General features: G+C 45.5%; 1 protein-coding gene across 1 annotated transcript in view; it reads right to left on the reverse strand.

Moving 5' to 3' along the window:
- Positions 1–6: 6 nt before the first annotated feature.
- LOC124233927 (cytoplasmic FMR1-interacting protein 1) overlaps positions 7–21290 on the reverse strand; it is a 40819-nt gene continuing 19535 nt past the window's right edge. Inside the window, exons 11-18 of the mRNA XM_046651223.1 lie at positions 15567–15710; positions 12180–12270; positions 10051–10181; positions 4518–4590; positions 3882–3976; positions 2846–3084; positions 2220–2367; positions 7–363 (exon numbers count right to left, since the gene is read on the reverse strand). Coding sequence (XP_046507179.1) covers positions 199–363; positions 2220–2367; positions 2846–3084; positions 3882–3976; positions 4518–4590; positions 10051–10181; positions 12180–12270; positions 15567–15710 — 1086 coding nt within the window. The 3' untranslated portion in view covers positions 7–198. The remainder of the gene's footprint in view (positions 364–2219; positions 2368–2845; positions 3085–3881; positions 3977–4517; positions 4591–10050; positions 10182–12179; positions 12271–15566; positions 15711–21290) is intronic.

Genomic DNA, 21290 nt, shown 5'->3' on the forward strand with positions numbered 1-21290 from the left:
TTTTACTCTAGAAAAATAAGTCAATTTTATAAAATTAAGCTTTTGGATTGAAAAGCACCCCCTTTAACAGGTACAGAGATACTGAAAAATAGTCCCTAAAAATCTTACTAAATAGGGTATAGAAAGAGAAACATGCCCTTATAGTTATTAAATGCAGTCAGCACTGAGACTCTTCAAAAACAGGTGAGATACATGCCCTCAGCTGCTGGCCAGGGACTGGTGGATAGGTGGCTGAAAGCAACGAACGTGCTCCACAGGTGTGCTCTCTCCATCACCTGACTTCAAGTACTTGTCCAAGATAGTGATTATCTCATCATTTAGAATCTGGAACTTGCGAATTCTTTCTACCATCTTCTTTAAAGGCTACAACAGTTAAAATTAGGATGTTTTACTATTAAAACATATTTTTCATGTTTTAAAATGTCAAGATATTCATATTTTCTCAGAAAAATTATGACAAATTATTGACACACACCGTCTCTTTAATGCAACTACTGGAACAACGAATATACTTTGCATTTCTCTGTTGGTTTCATGCTACTAACTAGATTCCCCCATTTGTACAACTTACAGACTTATTCATTCAACAAATAGGTACTAAGAACCTGTGCTAAAAGCTGTGATTATAAAGAGGAAGATGATATGGTCAGTGGAGAAAGACCAGTAATCTAACACAAGTTTTAGATTTCCAGTTATTGTGGATAGGACACTTTGACAGACTCTTCTGCTATAACAAAACTGCATACAGAACACACACACGAAAACAGAAAAAACTTTAAAAAGCATTGGTGATTCTGCCTATGCAGGAGGTAAAGCAGAAGCCAGGACTTCCTCAGGGACAGATGCCACCAGTAGCAGTGGGGTGAAGTTGGATAAGCCTGGGCTGTAAGCAAGCCAGACTATACCTAGAGACTCCCCATGAAGCCAGGACCCTATAATTAGGCTAAAGTGGTCCCTAGTTGGTAACGGCCCTTGGAGATGAGAAGCAAATGAAAATCTTGGGAGAAAAGCAATCCAAATTAAGTTCAAACAAGAGCTGACAAAAAATCCAACACACAAGGAAACATTTCATAGTTTTAGATACCTCTCAAGGCCTCAGATACTAGAACTAAAAGATATAGAATATAAAATACATGAAATGTGTAAAGAAATAAAAAATGGAAAAAATTCAATGAAGATAAAATGATCAATTACCACCAAGATATGAAGAAGAACCAAACTGAACTTTTAAATATAAACTAATGATTTTCCAAAGTAAAAACAGTAAACACAGAGCTGAAGTAAATTAGTTAAGAGAAGAAAGTACTCCAGGTACACTTGAGGGAGCCAAGGAAATGGAGGTGTAGGAGGTAAAAGAGTGGCCTCTCAAAGATGTCCATGTCTCAATACTTGGAACCTGTGAACATGTTCTTTGGCAAAAGGGACTCTGCCATGTAGTTAAGGTTACAGAGAGAGAACCCTGGATTATCCAGGTGGACCCAATCTAATCATATGAGCAGAGAACTTCCTCCAGCCAGAGGCAGGAGAGATGTGGCAGAAAGGAAAATTGAAAGATGGGAAGTGTGAGAGGGACTTGACTTACCTTGGCAGGAGGGGGGCCACGCAGAAAGCATGAGAAGGGATGTGGGCTAAACAGCTATCAAGGAAAAGGGCACCTCAGTCCTCCAACTGCAAGGAACTAAATCCAGCCAACCACCAAAATGAGCCTGGAAGCAGATTCATCCTCAGGCTCCAGGAGCCTCCAGCCCTACAGACACACTGATTTGGGCCTTGTTAGACTGTACACAGAGGACCCAATTGAGCCATGCTGTACCCAGACTTCTGACAGAGAGAACTGTGAGATGATAATGGATGTTGTTTTAAACCACTACATCTGTGGTAATTTGTTATGAGGGCAATAGAAAAACTAATATAATAGTATATTAGTGTATAAAAAACACACTTTGACTACAACAAAGGAAGCCAGAAGACTGGAATAGTATGCCAATAATCTGAAAAGGCTGATCCTATAAGGCTCTATAATATCAAGTAGATCTAAGTTCCTTGAAAGAGAAGGAAAATGGAACAATTAGTATTCTAACTTCTAAGCTACTTTACTTATCGATTATATTTAGATTCATTTTAGAAATGAAAACAAAACTTATGTACTGGGATAAACAACACTCCCAGAAAAACTTTTAATAAACAAAGTATGCTTTTTTGGTGACACTTCCACATACCACGTTTTTGATAATCTCATCTTTGCCATCATGTTTCTGGACTTTAAGTAGATGGTAGCAGAAATCCAGTACAGCGAAGCGCCGCTGTTGCCCAAGAAGTACAATGATCATACAGCCAGCCCAGTGGAGCCCATCACCAAAACACTGCCTGGAGACAAGAAGCAGTGAGTAGACGGGGTTATCAATAAAAAATTATGAAGTCTTTCATGAGTCTGTCCCAGATGTCAATGACCAAGTCATCTGCTGGGAACAGGCCAAGAAGGGAATGCTGAGCAGCAGGTGGTGGGTCCCTGTTTTTGGTAAACACCTCTTTTGGGTTCTTCTGGCACACTGTCTCCTAAACTTCTTTTAGATCGTGGACCCTCCATGAAGAATGACTTCAGGAAAACTGGATCCCATATCTAGAAAAATGCCCACCTGACTTGCATAAGTTTTCACGGGTTCAGAGACTCCCAAAAGCCTAGCCCTGAGTCACCTTCTGGGCATCAAGTAAGATCTTCCACATAAGTGGCTTTATAGCAGCTCAGCAGATTTCTAGTCTATTTCTAGAGGAATGCGGTCTTCTGTGTTAGCCCATCGCCAGCTTCCATTGTTCCCACCTCCCTGTCCACTGAGCACACACTTACTCAACCGTAAACTCGTGTGTTCCGACGGGAATGCAGTAGACAAACTGCATGGCGCTCCACAGTCTGTGAAACTCAACACACTCATCCACATGCATGACTCCATTGCTGGGCAGAGGTCCACGCCAGATGGGGTCATCCAGAAAGGTCCGGATCCGAGTCAGGATGACTTCAAACATAGACAGGCCACAGCAGAGACGCTCCTTTGTCAGCAAGTCCCCCTCTCTTGCAATTGCAATTTGCTGTAGGAAGGACAGAATATTGAGGCCACGACAGGAGGCAGAGTGCTGAAACCAAACTACTCTCGTTTTGATCTGACTTACTGGAAACTATCTTAGCTCGCAGAAGAGGACTTTTAGAAATAAGCACCAACAAAGTAAATATGTCAGCTCTTACCTATATGTCTTACAAGATTAAACATATGTCACAGTCAAGCTGTTCTCAAACGGGAGTGGTTTTGCCTCCAGAGGACATGTGGCAATATGTGGAGACATTTTTGTTTGTCATAGCTTAGGGTGGGTCTAGTGGCATCTAGTGGGTAGAGGCTGGGGATACTGCTAACCATCCTAGAGTTCATAGGACAATCTCCATAACAAAGAATTATGTAGGCCAAAGTGGCGACAGTGCTAAGACTGAGAAACCTTGATCTAGCTTAAAATGCTACAGAATCATGGAACTCTACCCTGATACCTTGCCTCCTATCTCAGAGACTCCCACTCTCTTCTGTTCTTAAAAACCTATGAAAAGCCTTCTTCATGAAAGGATGGACAAAAACCAGTGACATTGTTTACATCTTACATGCCAGGTGATGTTCTAAGCCCTTTTACGTATGTATTAGCTCATTCAAACTTCCCAACCACCTGTGCCGAGGTCTCGTTAGGAAACCCCCCCGAGACACTGAGGCCTGAGTAGGCCCCTCAGCTCATGATGACTTCTGTCTGGGTTTCACCTACAGCCTGTGCTCTCCAGCCCCAACCCCCCGATGACCTGGTGTGGATGCCCAGCTTGCAACAGAGACAGCTGTCACTGCACACATTACCTGAGGGGTCCCCAGTCTCTCAATCAGAGGGACGAGATGCAGCGGGGCATATTTTGATTCTAGTCTTTTCATTTTGGCATCAAGTCTCTCCCCCTCTGCAGTGGAAAAAATATTTTATACTCTGTTCCTTTGTATGAAAAACAATTGCAAAAGGTTAATTTTGTCAGAAAAAAATAAATGACAGATTTTTAAGTTAGCATCATACAGATTCTCTGGAAATTCTTTCACAGAACTGGCTCATCTGAATTTTAATTCAAACTGACAGAATTGCTTTTCTGTTCAATATTCACTTTTTAAAACTTACTGGAAATTACAAAAGTGATCAAAAGGAGAGACTAGTACAATGAACCCTCTGTGCCATCTGCTGCAATGATTATCAACTCACGCCACTTGTTTCATACTCAACACCCCAGTCCCATGCTATCTGGAAGCACATCCAAGACATATCATTTCAGCCCTAAATATTCCAGTTATTCAATACTCGTTTAACTACGTTACACTACCAATTACCCCCAGTTATGACTGAACAGGTTGCAAACTCAAACAAAAGTGGCCTTGCGTTCTCTGGCCACACAGACCATGGTCACCACTGCAAAGGACAGTCTAGAGTCCCTAGTCAGAGGGACACAGGCTCACCTTTCACGTGGACTCTTGGGAGAATGTTCTGAAAGGGTGCTGCATGCAACAGGTCACATACTTCTTCTAAAGACTGAGAAAGAAAGAGAAGGTTCCATCAGGAAGTTTCTCTCACAGTAAAGACGGACAGACAAATCTGGTGCTGAAAACAAGGTACATCTTTGCCATTTAATGTAAAATAAACACTGTAAGCAGCACCATGCAACAGAACTCTTTGGGATGATGGAAATGTTCTACATCTGTGCTGTCCATTAAGGTAGCTGCCAGGCACATGTGGGTATTAAGTACTTGGAATGTGGCTAGTGCACCTGAAAAACGGAACTTTTAATTTTATTTACTTTTAATTAAATGTAGACATAAGTAAAATCCAACATTGAATGTGGCCTTTGTTTTCCAGGATTTATCAGTCTGGCAGCCCTACCCGCAAGTTTGAGACCAGCCCCTTAAGAACCAGAGTTTATAACAAGACACCACGGCAGAGACAGGAAGAAGGGTGCTTCCTCTGCAAACAGTGCAGGCGGCGGAAACAAAGGGGCAGCATCGCTTTTGTACGCAGCATCAACTCATTCCCCTCAGAGCCCCAAACAAAGTTCTGGACAGTTGCCCTGAACCTGTAGCTGGATCAAAAACTCCTTTAACGAGGTATAAAACCCTACACTATACAAGGCTCGTTCTCCAGAATAATGCAATGTGGAGAGAAAATTTACTTCAACATCAGGGGTTGCAGAATTCCTAAAAACCCACCATGAGCCCAAAGATGGTCTAGAACAGGGCATCCTTCCAGAGTCTCAGGGCTCTTATACCTCAAGGAAGGCCCCTTGGATTGTGGTACCTTCACCACGGAGAGGCAGGAAAGGAGAATGGGCTCTTGTGTCCCCTACTCTATACCCAGCCTGAAATCTTATAATTCCGTAGTAATAAAGCAAATTATTAAACAAAGAAATGGTTATCAGAAACTTAAGACATATACTGACTGATGAGATTTTTCCTTCTGAGGATCTCCCTAAAGATGATGCCAAAGCTAACATCAAGAAGAGGAAGAGAAGAGTTTCTACACTCATCGAGTGTCTCACTGTCACTTAACATAAACAGAGTGAAGCAGCTAGTCAGCCGCCACCTGCTCCACCAGGACATTCCAGACGGAGACTGACCCCTCCACACCCTGTCTTCCGTTTCTAAGGCCAGAAGCAGTGCTTGAGCCCTTCATGTAGGATATATGTAACAGAAGCCACCTCCGGGCGAGTGCAAACAGGAGCACCTCCCCTGGGCAGGTCAGGGAGGTGTGGGGGGAGGAGAAAGGGACAAACTAAAACAAGGGAAAGGATCAGATGGTGACCGCACACTATATAAACACATAAAAGGAGGTGATGTTAGTGGAATACTACGCAGCTATAAAAAGGATGAGGAATGTCACCACTTACTAATGTGGAGGGATCTCCAGGATGTATTTACTATCAAGTGACAAAAGCAAGGTGGAGAAGGGCGATTGGACTGGCTGCACCCACAGACGGTAGAAGGGCAGCTGGAAGGTGACTGACACAAGAAAGTGGCCAGGCCAATGGACTGAGGAAGGGAGACTTCGATAAGGGAAGAGAGCTGCTGGGGCAGAGCCACATAGGGGGAATTCTGCAGGTGGTAAAGAGGCCTGCCACCTGGCAACACTGCCCCAAAGGGGCTGACTGGCCATCTGTGCTGCTTCCAGGTACCACTGTCACTGAGTGCAAATCTTTGCCCCTAAACCAAACCAGGAAAAAAGTGAGAACAGCATTAAAAACAAGCAATCTAGAACTATTCTAAAACAAAAAGTTTATTAACATGCACAAGCTAAAAAAAGCTACATTACCAAAACATTTAGGTTGGTTTTAGGGAGTCTTTCAAAAAGCTAGAAGATTTATCCATCCAATGCACTGATTCAGAATAAGATCAACATTTTTCACTACTGAATCAAATCCTGGTGCCAGCCGGAGCCACCACTGCATGGCCTCACTGGACAGGACCCCTGGGGCCCCACCCACACACTTGGTGCCCTCAGCAACTGGGTGACGGTTACCCTACTTTTCTAATGTTGTGACAAGTTGAAGGACACATTTTCTCTTAATATCTTCATTTACAATAGTGGGAGCCTATGCAGATGCCAAAACATACTTTATTACCACCTTCTTTGGAGAGATCAAAATAATCACCAAGAAGACATTTACCCCTGGGTTGGATGGGACTTGGGCATAACCATCTGAGATGCAGTCAGAGGAGCCATGCCGTCTTCCAACTTGGAGAGCCCCACCCTGGCAAACCTATTGGAAAACATCACCCCTTATTTCCAAAAGGACAAAAGCAACACCACAAAACTCTAATCTGGTGCTGGGCCTGGAAGCAGACTCGTCCAACACAGAAGGAGTAGCTTCTCACCACCTCTACAAGGTGCGCTGACAGGAGGGGCCAGAGAAGGCAGAGGCAAAGGGGCGACAGGGCGCGGAGGGTGGGAGAAGGAGGGGCCAAAGGCATTCCTGCAAGGCAGGGCTACCGTGTCCACAAAAACCACACATGGTGCTCACAAGAGCCCTCAAGCATGGGCCGAGGAATCTGCAGTGAAAACAAAATTGCACTCAACTGAATTGTAGATTGCTCCTTTTATTCATTTTTACTCATTGTTTAAGATATCCATCCACTCTTCAGCCAAGGTTTGCTGTAAGATCAACTGACAACAATTTATAGCATCTTTCCCAGGTAGCCAGCACTGTGCTTGTCACTAAATGGAGCTAAGTCCAGAGGCAAAGACTTGAGACACAGGCCTTGGTCTCAGAAGGAAGACACCGGGGATCCGTGTCAGCTGGGCGCCGGAGACCGGGCACTTAGCAAGCTCCCAAGACCTAGAAGAGCCCTTCACTGAGGCACCAATTCCCACAGGACTGTGGTGAGCCTTGAAGAGTGCTGGACAACTCTCAGAGGGATTTTGTGCGAGAGGCAACAGATATAATTTAAGAATCTGGGAGGGTATGGATCGCATTGGTTCCAGATTTTCTCCTTCCCTAAGTTTCCAATAGAGCATCACACTCCTTCCTGAAGCCAACAAATGTCCGGTCATTGCCCTGACGGTGAGTACAGACTGTTCCTTTGAGCTGGTGAGAGACAAGTACTGTTTCTTCAGCTTCAAACCCCCATGGTTCTGTAATTATTTTATGTTCATACAAGGCCTCCTTGACATCTTCTATTTTGGTAAAGAAAAGCTTTTGACAGTTTATCTTATTTGCTAAAGGGGAAGCTGGACCAGAAAAGAAACCCGCCGTCTAACAGTTCCCTGGCACTGACTAAATCAATTCTATAAGGCAGTCCCCCTTCAGTAAAACTCCCCGACCCTGACCCAAGCCAGTGACTGAAAGGCCTCTTCAGGCTTAGATGTACGTGGACGAAAGAGACTGCACCTTACGTTGTATATTCAGGAAAAGCCACCTGAAGGAAATTTTCCTATATTAAATAGCTAAAATTCATGATGAGAGATTACTATTTAAAGGAATTCTTCCTAATTTATCTGGCTGTTAAAAATTTACATATATTTAGGTAAAAGAGTCAGTCCTCCCCAACACGTTCCTGGAGGAGGCTGCCCTAAACACTGGCTGCTTACTGGTCCGGTCAGCCCGCCTGCTTCTTGGGAACTGCTGGCCTGCCCTGTGACTCTGGTGGGTTCTCCAGGTCCTGCCATCACTCCTGCTGTGGGAGAGGGCAGCACGTGAGGGGCTGCTCACTCAGGGTCCATGCCGAGTCTCGAGTGGTAGGGACAACGAGGGCCTGGGAGTCACCCCCTTACCACTACATGGAAAGGGTCTGCCTAGGAACACAGCAACATAGAGGGAAGCCAAAAGACACAGGCCCTGACAGGAGGCCATCAGCTCCTGGATGTGTCCACACCGGCCTGGGATTCCCTGACATATGAGCCAACATGTTTTCTTTTTTGTGTATGCGCGGGTAAGGTAGCCAGTCCAATGGCTCAGCCCCTGGATGCCTGGCAGGCTGACTGCCACGCCTGAACTGTGTGCTGGGCACCCTGACCCACGTCACTGCCAAGCATGACCCTGCCTTTGCCAGGGCCCTGAAGACAAGAGACTGCTTTAAGAAGCAACATAGCAAAGATCTCCCCAAACTGGTCTAGAGATGCAATGCAGTCCCTATTGGAATGCCAATATGCTTCTTCAATACAATTGGCAAGCCGGTTCTCATACTTTCAGAGCAGAGCAGAGATCCATGAAGAGGCAACACACTCTTGAAGAAGAGGAAGGTAAGAAAACATGCCCTGTCAGGTATCAGGTATCAAGACTTAAGTTAGAGCTATAATGAGGAAGACAATGTGTTATTATGCCACGGACAGACAGGTAGATCAACGAGACATGGCAGAAAGCCAAGAAAGAGACCACAGAAAGCAGGTAGGTGAGAGGGAGACACTGCAGATAAGCAGGAAAGGAGGAGTCCTTCAGCCACTGGAGGAAGGACAGCTGGTTACCCAAAGGGAAAGAAAGAAACTTCATCCACTTCTCACATCACATACAAAACCAGTTCCAGGAGGATTATAAACTTAAATGTACAAAGCAAAACTTAAAACGTTTAGATAAAAAGATAAAAGAATATCTTTATGATCCCTAGGTAGGGAAGAACTTCTCTAAAAAGATACAAGTGCTAACCATAAAAAAAAAGACTACATTCAAATTAAGAGTATCAGTTTATGACGAATCACCACCATTGGAATGCAAAGATAAGCCACAAACAGGGAGAGGTATTTGCAATATGTGTAATACATAAAGGATATATAAAGAACTTCTATAAACAAGCTGTAGAAAAATGGGCAAAAGACACAAATAGAGAAGAACCAAGCAACAAACGAAGATGCCCACCTCCTTGGTCACGAGGGAAAGGCAGAGAAGGCCAATGAGATTCTCTGTTACACTCACTGGGCTTTCCAATTCACAACTGCCAGGTTACATGACATACAAGGGACAGAGGGACGGCCACAAATGATACCACAAGGAGGCAATCAGTGGAGAAAGTGGCTCTCCCACCATGCGATTGCTTAGCGGTGGTGGGCTGCTACTTTATTATGCTGTCCACCACAGCAGTCATGGGACACGTGTAGCTATTGAAAAGTAAACTAATGAAAATTTAAAAATCAGTTTTTCAGTCACACTGAGCCGCATTTCAAGTGCTCCACAGACTCAGATATGGAACTTTCCATCACTGCAGACAGCTCTCATGGAAGCCGTGCTTTATACCTTACGTGTAGCAAATATGCATAATAAAACATTTTTACAACGCTCACATGGTAAAACATTCTTCAATGAAGAGCTACACTGCATTTTGTCTTTCAATTGTCAGAAACAAATTCAAATTAATCTAGATAGTCACAAAAAAAGAATGGGGCTTTACAACACTTACTCCCCTTACTCCCATGAATAACCCCAATAAATCAAGCCTCTAAAAGATGTCTTCTTCTGTCACCTGTGGGGAGTGACTCAGCACAGCCTGGGGTGGGGCCGGGTTGCCCACTCACCAGGCTCTGCTCGATGAGCAGGCAGAAGAGGACAGCGTTGCCCACCTCCCGCAGGTTCTGGAAGCACACCGTCTTCAGCTCTGCATACTCAACGATGTCCTTCAACTGGTGGTGGAAGAACTCCAGGATGCCTGCAGTGGCAGAGAGTGAGTGGTGGGGTTGGGACAGGTTGGAGGGGCTGAGCCTCGGCAGGGCACAGGGTCCAGCCTGGGCTTCACAGCCAGGAGACCTCTGCAAGCCACAAAACATTCTCTGACACTGCCACCATGCCCGCTATGGAGATGACCACAAGTCACCTCACCCCAACATCTTCCCTGCAACAGTAGTTTGTCTACCACCTGGGCCCTGGGCCTCGGCTCCAGGGCTTCTTTCTTGGTCAGGCTGTATCTTCCAAGGAGGCACCACATTACAAGAATAAATGAGAAAGACCACATTGTCATCTCCAGCAGAGGCAGAAACAATATTTGATAAAATTCAATATCCCTTCACAGGCATAGAAAGGGATGTAGTCAATCTCATCAGGGATGTCTACAAAAAACCTGCAGCTAACAGCTCCCTGAGCTCCAAAGCAAGACAACGCATCTTCACCATAGTCCTCGAGGCCCTGGACATTGTAATAAGGCGTGAAAAGACACAAGGTATAAAGACTGGACAGAAAGTCAATATTCCCTAACTTGATCTATACTTTCAATGCTGACCCAGTCAAAAATCCACAAGCTGACTCCAGAATTTATATGGTCATGCAGAAGACCTAGAATAGCCAGAAGAACCCTGAGAAGAATAAAGTGGGAGATTTACCAGATTTCAGACCCTCATCCCAACAGGTCGGGCCTTGAATGCCATTCCACAAGGACCCACATTGCCCTGACCGCCTGAGAGGCTCTCCCTTCCTCACCATGTCCACACCTCTGTTCTCAACATTCCTTGGTGTGAACTCATCCCTTTAGGGGAGAAAACACTCCTTCACGTGTGTCATCCCCCAACAGGCACATATGAGCGGGACCTGTCAGCAACATGGCTTTACCCACGAGGTGGTGCCCATGTACCTGGGCTATACCAGCCTCTGTGCTGACACCGGGTGGCAGTGGGCAAGAGATGTGACGAGCAGCCCTGCGGTCCATAGCTCTGCCCTAGACCAGCTTGGAATTTGGCCTAAATGGCTTCATCTTCAACATTTAAAATTCCCATCTCTAGTCAGGATATGAGCACTAGTTTTATTTTCCCGGCATTACTCATCTACTTTCTGACAATGAATTGAAGTTAAGTTCTCCTAAGCAAGGCCACACCAATGGTTATTTCCCTTCACAGTGGCTCAATGGGTCGTGTCACCATGTCCTCAAACACAGGAACAGCCCTGTGCAGGTACTGGGCACCACCTGGGAGCTCAGCCATACCAGCCGACTACTCATCAGAACGTCTCTCATTGGTGACCATGAGTGGACCCAAGTCACTTAATGAGACAGCTGTCCACCTTTCAGGAAAGTGTTATAAGATAGGAGACAAAAGGCAGTTTTCCTAAGAGACAAGGGCTCCCATGGTCCAATTTTATCCTGAACAATACTTCTGGGATCATTAGGCTGTTTATTTGGATAGCCCCAATCAGCTTCTGTCAGGCACATGGGCCTGGCACCCTGAACGGCCCATCTGTCCTAGAGCCCCACAGCTCCAGAAGGGAAGCCTGCCCTACAGAGGGACAGACTGCACTGTGGGAAAGCAGTGCCTTCATGGGGCGCCCTTGAGGCCTGGTCCCGTCAAGCCCAGCAGAGCAGTTGGACTGGGTAGTCAGCTTCCTGCCCCTCCCTGGGTTGGTGATCTTCAAGGTCCTGGTGTTGTGGGGGAGCTGAGGGGCACAGGGTTCAGAGCCCTGTTACCCGTCGACAACTAAGAGGCATTGGCTTCTCCCACAGCTTCCTCCCCCAAAAACGGTGACTCCAACACACCTTCGGCACACCTGCCCCAGCTGACAGGCTGGTCTGTTTGTTCTACTGGAAACAATCAAGCTCTGCATGGGCTCCTACCTCCTCCCACCCGGGGAAAGCGGGTGAGATCCATGTCAGTAACGTTCTTTACTGTGGCCTGAGGGCTGACGTTCGCCCTCCCCACCATACCCAGGGAGGCACCATGCTCACCGGGAGAGCCGTACTCATGCCGGGGCAAGCGGCAGATCTTGGGCATCACCTCCATCAGCGTCTTCACATACTGCAGGATCGTGCCTTGCAGCTGTGGGAGAGACAGGCTGTGTGAGCCTCCGGCTGCCACTGTCCTGGAGGCTGTGGGCAGTGCACGGGGACTTCTGAGAAAGAGTCTGTTAGTAAAACATCTGGTTATGCCCAGGACTGAGAATCACTTTGGCTGAGAAAGGAAATTCCATCCACAAAAAGAAAGCAGCTTCCACCAGGGTGACTTGACACAACTGACTAAATGATGTTCTAAAACACAACTCCCCTTTCAGGAGGCAAGTGACCTGACACATTTCTCAGAATGATACATTGTTAAGCAACACATGACTGTATTCTAATTGGTTTTTGATCGTGACCTACACAGTTGCAGATTTTGTCAACTTCTCAGAATTTTGTCAGCTTTTGCTTTGCACTGCTAATGATCGTATCATCTTCCTGATGGATAGCTATTTTACTTATGTGGCCATAAACTCTGCTTCAAGCTTCCTCTTGACTAGTATGTGAATCATGGAAAAGACATGAAAATCTATATTTGGCAATAAAGAACATTAAAGAAATGGGCTTGATACCGGCTCAACACAAAGTTGACATAAGGGAAGCCATACTGTAGAAAAGAAACCATAATATAACTTTGAATGACCTCTGATTAACTAATCCAGACATGCTGTGTAGATTTTATGGCTCCTCCCAGCTGCTATAAGTTGACAACTTAATTCTTTTGAGTTCCTTAGGAATGTGATGACCCTGGGGCAGAGAGTCTCTGCTGATAGCCACCGTCAATGACTACTGAAAGACCAGGGTATAGGGCATTGCTCCAGTCTCTGATGCACACCCACTAAAACAAAAAGCTGTCAGGAACTAAGAAAGACCAGATGCCTCTCCAACCCAGAGACCAGCCCCATATATAACGGGCCTGTAGTCCTTGTTCTGTAAGATGGTTCTTTGGGACATTAGTCGGCCACCTTTCTCCTTGCTAGCAAGCTGTAATAAAACCCTTTCTCTCCTACCACCTGCCTCTTGACTACTGGCATGTCTTGCAGCAGGCAGACAACCCCTCTTGGGCGGTAAGAGGCCCAGTCACAGAAAGATGATTAAGGAAAAAAAGATTAAAGATTGAGATTTTATAAAGTTTTCTTTCAGTTAAAAACAGAAATAAATTATGTATAGAAAACTAAATCCATGATAACCTACAAATATTCTCTCTCTCCCGTTTCAAAAGGACAAATAAAAGACTTTCCTGCACTAACTTCTGACCTCAGTCTGAAGTTAGACAGACGAGTATCTGAATCCTTCATTGCGACTTCACCCCAGCCCCCAGCAAAGGGGCACATGCCGTCCACCCTACAAGTGGGAATCGGCTCTCTCAAGGTAACGGGAGCCTTTGAGCAGCAGTGGTATCCTGCCAACACCACCACCTCAAAGCTGAGCCCCCTCTGCCCTTGCTCAGCCCTCCCCCATCAATAGCTCAGACTCCTCGTGGCCAACACGCTCGACTCCACTTGCCCCAGCATAAGTGTTTCTTTGAAATCTTTGTTTTAAGAAAACTCCTATTTCACAAATGAAAATAGGGGTCTTCGCAGAACTGTCTCCTCCCAGATGCTCACCAACTGAAACACAAAGGCTTTCTATAGTGCCCTCCTGGTTTCTGTTTTGTCTTCCATCTCCAGAGCACTGTCTTTTCCTACAAGTTTTGGGCAACAGCGGTGGTCCTTTACAAAAGGAGTTGAGGGGAGACTATGCATATAAAGGATAATATTCTCTTACAAGAAAGGCTCTATTTTGGCACTGACAAATAGAAATGGCAAGCAATAGGATATATTGGAGTATATGAGGAAGCCATTTGCTGTAAACCTAATTTGGCCTGACTTTGTTTTTTCCAAAAGGGCCTGGCGGTGGCCAGGGAGCACGCACTGTATATCTGCTTTAAACATTTACTATGGCAAGAACAAATGGCCTTAAGATAAAGGTGCAACTTCCCCCACATTGGCATTTTCTTAAGGATAAGCATCTTTCCTCAGGCTAGGAACTGATTGCTATGCTCACCTTTGACCACCCAGCTCACCTGTGACCACCCAGCTTGACACAACAGACCTGCCAACCTGCTGTGTCCACAGAGACAGCAGACCTACCTGCTGTGTCCATCAATCGCTGTGCTGACAGAGCAGTCTCGCGACTATTGTGAAAGGGACATTTCAACCATATGAGAAAGATCCTCTTTGGGGGTATATAACCACTCTGTATACCTCACTTCTTTGGTGCCCTTTCTACCTTCAGGAAGAAAGGCCCCGGGCCATGGTCCTCAGATTTTAGCTCAGAATAAACTCTCCCAAATTTTCATTTATAGATTGCTGATGGATTATTTTCATCAACAGTACTTAACTTTTTCTATGACTTAGTTAAAATAACATGGATCTTCTCTTGAATTAAGAAAGATGGGAGAGAAATCAAACTGTGTATGTTTGGAGCTAAACTGAACAGTCCAGATACAAAGACTCCCTGGTTTGTTCTATCTCAGTGAATTCAAAGCCTTGTGTGATTTATAATAAGAAACATGTATTTGGTCTTTGTCCCCATTTTCTGGCACAGAGCTCCTAAAACCCTTGGAATTTCCTAAGTTAAGTGAGCCTTAAAGGTATCTTTTGTTATGTTAATGAGGTGACTTTGGAAAGCATCTAAGGCTGGGGCTGGTTGCCAGGAGAACCAACCACCTGATCAGAAGGTTGGAACTTTCAGTCCCATCCCCAGGCCTCCAGAGAGGCGAGAGGGACTGGAAGTTGAATCAGTCACCAACAGCCATTGATTTAACCAAGCATGCCTGTGTAATGAAGCTTCCAAAAAATCCAAAAGGACAAGGTTCAGAAAGCCTCTAGGTTGGGGAACTGGAATGCTTCCATGTGCCACCGTCCCAGGCCCCAAATTCCATGAAGACAGAAGCTCTTTTGTGTCTATCTCTTCATCTGGCTGTTGATTTATATCCTTTAATGTCCTTTGTAATAAACTGGTCATCTAGTGAGTAAACTAGTTTCCTGAGTCATGTGAGCTGCCCTAGCAAATTAATCAAACCCAAGGAGGGGGTTGTAGAAATCTCTGATTTACAGCCAGTCAGTCAGAGGCAAAGGTGACAACCTGGACTTGCAATTGGCACCTAGGGGATGAGCTTTAACCTTTAGGATCTGATGCTATCTCTAGGTAGACAGTGTCAGAATTGAGTTGAACTGTAGGACACACAGCTGGTGTCTGAGAATTGCTTGGTGGAGTGAAAAACCCCCTCTCTACATTGGAATTGGGTGCAGCACCCTTCACTGGGTGAAGGAAGCACATCAGAGGGAAACATACCAGGCTCTTGACAACCTTCAGCAGCTCCTCCATGACCACTGCAATGCCCTGGTATCCAAGCAGCCGGCAGATGACCTGGAAGTGTGGAGGTCCCACAAAGTTCCGGTAGCTGCCGTAAATGCTAGAGTAGGCCAAGTTCAAAGCCTGGGGGATAGAGAACATAAGTGTCTGATGAAATCTCCAGAGTCCTCAACATGGTCCCTACACACTCATGAAGATAAAGAATTATTATCAAAGATGCACTCAACACACGGCACCCTTAGGTGGAGAGATCCAGAGAATCTGTTAGACTGCCTTTACTAGTATTTATGTCTTCAAACTGAAGACATGAAAAGCAAGCTTGCTAAAACAAAGAAAACAAAACAGTTTGGTTTTTCAACATTTATTAAACTGCCAGTTTTAAAGAAGCCATTTTGAGGTCCCGGAATGAGAAATGAATACATCTTAGAGCCTCACTGCTGTTCCATGGAGCTGCTCCCAATCTACTGGGGGAGACACCCAAGGACAGACCCTGATGAGGCCATGGGAGCTGCCTTCTGAGAGATGCACAGGCAGCTGGGAACGGCAGTCCCTGCAGGGTGGGCAACTGAGAAAGGTAGTCAGGATGGTCTCCTGTAGGAGGGAACCTCCAAGCTCATCTGAGGACACGGACACATACTCAGCAGGGAGATCACTAATATATGCATTCAGTGCTATGCACTTCCCTCTCAGAAACTCTTTAGCTGCATCCCACAAATTTTGATATATTTGCATTTCATTCAATTCAATGCCATTTTTAAAAAATTTCTCTTGACACTTCCTCTTAATCCATGGATCATTTTAGAAATGTGTTAGGAAATTTTCTTGTCATCTTATTGTTACTGATTTCTAACTGGAGCTCATGTGGTCAGAAAACACACTCTGGATGATTTCAATTCTTTTTTTTTTGGTGAGGAAGATTCGCCCTGAGCTAAACATCCATTGCCTATCTGTTGTTTTTTTCCTGCTTGAGGAAGATTAGCCTCGAGCTAACATCTGTGCCAATCTTCCTCCACTTCGCATGTGGGATGCCTCCTCAGCATGGCTGCTGAGTGGAGTAGCTCCACACCTGGGATCTGAACTCACAAACCTGGGCTGCTGTACCGGAGTGTGCAGAACTTTAACCACTCAGCCATGGGGCCGGCCCCTGATTTCAATTCTTTTAATTTTGTTGAGGTTTGCTTTATGGCCCAGGATATGGTCTATCTTAGGGAATGCTCCACAGGCACTTGAAGAGAATGGGTTCTGATGTTGTTGGGTGGAGTGTTCTATACATGTCAGTAATATCCTGTCGGTTGATTGTGTTCAGTTCTTTGTTGCTGATTTTTCTGTCTACCTAGTCTATCAATTACTAAGGGAGAAGAACATGGAATTCCCCAACTATTATTGTGGAGTTGTTCATTTCTCCTTTCACTTAAGTTAGTTTTTGCTTCAAGTATTTTGAAGCTCTGTTGTTTGGAGCATAAACATTTAGGATTACTGTATTTTCTCTGTGGCTTGACCCTTTTATCATTATGTAACGTCCCTTTTTGTCCCTGGTAATAGTCTCTGCTCTGAAATTTACTTTATCTTGTATTAACATAGTCACTCCTGCTGTCTTCTGAGTAATGTTTGCATGGTATATCTTTTTCCATCCTTTTTCCTTCAACCTACACATATCACTAATTTTAAGTGAGTTTCGTGTACAGTCATGTTTCTTAATTCTCTCTGCCAATCTCTCTTTTATTTATACCACTTACATTTAATACACTTACATATAATTCTTAATATTTAAGTGGGCTCTGTTTCATTTTCCTGTCTTCCCTATGGGTCACTTAAACATTTTTTAGAATTCCATTGTGATTTACCTATAGCATTTTTGACAGTATCTCTTTGCACACATCTTTTAAGTGGTTGTTGTAGGTCTTACATTATGCATTACATAAGTTATCACAATCTACTGTTATCAACATATTACCACTTTTTGAGTGAAGTATACCAAGCTTACCTCCATTTAGGTCCCTGTGTTTCCCACATCCCTGTTTTATAATTATCTTAGCTATTTCCTCTGCTACACTGAGAACCACAGAAGCTCTGCAAAGTGCCTGTCACACGTCCACTCCTATGACCTTATCAGACTTGAAAGGACCATATTTCAATCATTGGGTCAGACACATACTGCCTCCCACTGCCTCCTCCAAGCACCACACTGTGCTTTAAGTGCTGGGATTCTGTGTGAGGTTTTTGCTTGATAATAAGTTCTAATGCTTGAAAAGAAAAACACAAAAATCACTACTGAAATCTAATAGCCTCAGGTTACAAGTGAGAAAATTCACTCGGAAAGTCACCCTGACTTGCTTGGGGCCTATGGCTCAATAATACCTGGTTCCTGGCCCCTTGGCCAGTGTCTGACTTCCCTGCGAACTACACTCATCCCAAAGATGGCAGATCCTAGGGACAACACAAGTTGAATAATGTAACTACTCAGAGGGAGGGGAGGAGGACCTACCTACAGATACTACATGGTAAAATACTCAGAGGAGGGAAGCACTCTGGACATTCACGCTTACAGCTCAGTTCAAGAAACACTGCTGGCCATGTCTGATGCAGAGACGTGGGCCTTGCCTGGAAACCGGAGTATGTGGGCTCCAGACTCATGAGTTGTGTGCCTTGGGTTCCCTAACACCCTTGACGCTGTGCAACTTCAACTGTGAATCGGGTACAGTCTTACTTACCTTATAGGAAAGAGTGTCAGTGATGTGCTGAAGAGAGTTCACTCAGAGTGGTGATATTACCAAGAACCAAAAAGATAATGCCATAAATGGACCACTCATCTAAGTCAATTTTATTTCCATAAAACACTAGCTCTAGTTCATCATTCACAAAAAAAGGAACTAGTTGGATTTTTGATTGGATTCCTGGGTATTCCATAATCTCACAGGTACAAACACTATAAATTATATTGCAGCAAAATGACATGCAGCTGACAGCTTTGAGCACTTCAAATAAAATGACTGTCCTTCTAATACAACATTCAACTCTGATATCATGATGTTTCAGCGTTCTGCCTTTTTTTGATCCTCAAAAAAGTGTCATATAAGATGAACAGTCAACATCAATGTCACCCATCCAAACTTTTGTTAGAGACCAAATAATCTAACAAAAATATTGGTTTAGGTTATGAGAATAAAAATGACACAATCATAATTTCTCAAACTAAGGCTGAAATCTGTAAGTTCAAGTTCAGTTACGTCTGGTTGCTTTAGAAAGAACAATCAAATCCAATTCATCTAATCTTTCTTTCCCCCTAAATGGGCACCTGCTTTGCTCCAAAAGTGTCTGTGCCCCTGTGGACACACAACATGTGAATGCAGACCCTGGGCTACTCAGAAACTGTGGGCTCACAGCTTTGCCACATGGGAAGCTGAAACACTGCTGTCTCCCTGCATTCCTGGAGGAAAACCCTGCAGAATGAAAATGTGTCTCCTGTGCCTTTAATACGATGATGGACACAGCAGGATGGACACAACCGTGCTGGAGGGGAACTTCTTTTGAAACCAACCACACAAGCCAGGAATCCACCCCTTCAGAGACAAAGAGGGAGGCTGGCCTGACACCCCTATGGCTAGATGCTGTGCAGATCAAGGGGGCAATCACCAGCGTCCACCTTTCCTCACTGCTTGTTATCCTCTCCAAATGCTGGGGCAGGGGAGGAACTGGAGGACAGAGAAGGGAAGAACCACCTCATTTCTTGGTTCCTCTTTCCCATGGACACTTCTGTTTATTATAATGCAATAAAAACTTTCTTTTGTGGTCATGCCTAAGAGTAGGATTAAAAATTTCAGAGCCAAGCCAACTTCATAGCAAATCCTTTAGTTAGTAGAAACCCAAGAAATTTCTATCTTACCTGCCAAACTTTCTAGTCCTAACTTCTAAAATTACATAAAATTTCTTTTAGTTCTGAGGAGGTAAGGCACTATATTTTAATTTCAGAAAAGGGGCATTAGAGCACTTATTCTAATCCTTTTAAAAATAATCTAACTCACACCCTTTCCGAGGGGCAGAGGAGGTGTGCAGTGTGCACCAACACACCAGCCTGGATTCTACTGCTTGCCCATTTCCAAGCTGCAAATGCTCCCAGTATGGCCAAGTTCAAGCTACCGTCTGTAGTGAGGAAGGCAGGCAACCCAGAGGATGGACATGAAAGGTTCACACTCTAAGGAACAGAGAATCAGGAAAGAATGGGTTAGAAACACCTTTTCTAATTCTCAGATCCAGCTGGCACCTTAGAAAGTGTCCTGGTGCACGCTGTGTTGGGGTGGCAGCCCACTGGCTCTCAATCTACATCCTGGCCTCTGTCATCCCCAGTTTGAAAGACAGGATGGGTGCACCTGGGTCTATCCCTGTTGCCAGCCTCACTCAACCAGCAGCTCAGAGAGCATGAGAATGGGGTCCGTAGAGTATGGGTGTTACTTAGGGTTGGAGAAGAGGCAGTCTGGTAACTGCCTGGATCTCATGTCCCACCACAAGCTAGTGTCATCTGTCCAACCTGAGGGGGCCTCCCAGTGAAGGTGCTTTCATCTCCCACCTCCCTTCTCTAAGGCAGGAGCCACTGGGGACCCCTCTGCAGGTGAGAAATCTTTGGCTAAGAGGGAGGAAGGAGGAGGGCAGAGGCGTCAGGCCCCCACCTGCATTTCACCAACCTGAGCCTCCCTCTCGCCCTCCAGGCCTCGCTGGCCATATGCCCAGACCCATGGGGCCAACAGGGGGGCCCTTCCCTTGTCCAGCCTAGGCTATCTGGCTCCTGGGTGCCTGTGGGGGCCTCGCCAATGCCTTCAGGCCTCTCCAGAGCAAGGCCTACACCCAGCTCCTGCTGTGCCAAGAACTCTGTTCCCTGACTGAGGCCAGCATAGCCTGCGACATAGCACACTCTCAGGAAATGCTTGCTGAGTACACCCTGAGACTGTCACTGCAACTTGATATCAGTACAAAGAATACCACTACTTAATACTAAAAGATGACACTCTGTCCAGAACATAGCAGATGGGACAGTGACACCTAGCCTTCTTCATTCTTGGTCATCATCACAAGGCTTGGAACAGCCAGCTAAACCCTGACACTAACTGAGGGGAGCCGCATGATCCCCTAATCCATCCCACGCCCTTCCGGTGTCCCCACCCCAACCTCAGCCAATGGGAGATGGTGCAAGGCCAGCCTGGCTATGGCTGAATGGACCCTTAGCAGGGCAGTGTCCTCGCTCCTCACAGCAGCGCGGGCAGCCCCAGGAAGGGGAGTGGACACAGGCCCTGAGATGAAGGCCTCTTGCCTTTGTCTTCCTCAAATCTAGCCCTCTCTTATTTCAACAAGTGGCACTTCCATTCCCTAACCACCAGGAACCTAGGAAGTAGCACTGGGTCTTCCTTCTCCCTCACCATCCATCTCCAGGGCGGAAGTCAGTTCAGTCAAGTCCACCCCTAAAATACACCCTGAATCCATCTGCTTCTCTCCATCTCTGTCAACATCATGTGGTCCAAGCCACCATCTCCTGCCTGGCCTAAAATAACATCTTTCTACCGGGCATCATTCTCTGCCTACTCCCTGACCCGCCTCAGGCCTTGGCCCCTCGCCGGGGCCTGAATGCCCCACACTGCCTGCCATCCCGACAGCCTTGGCCTCCAGGCCCCTCTGCAGGGCTGGTCCCTTCTCAGCATCCAGATCCTCCCAGAG

The sequence above is a fragment of the Equus quagga genome, unplaced genomic scaffold (genome assembly GCF_021613505.1).
Source record: "Equus quagga isolate Etosha38 unplaced genomic scaffold, UCLA_HA_Equagga_1.0 467_RagTag, whole genome shotgun sequence".
In the NCBI taxonomy this organism is placed as follows: Eukaryota; Metazoa; Chordata; class Mammalia; order Perissodactyla; family Equidae; genus Equus; species Equus quagga.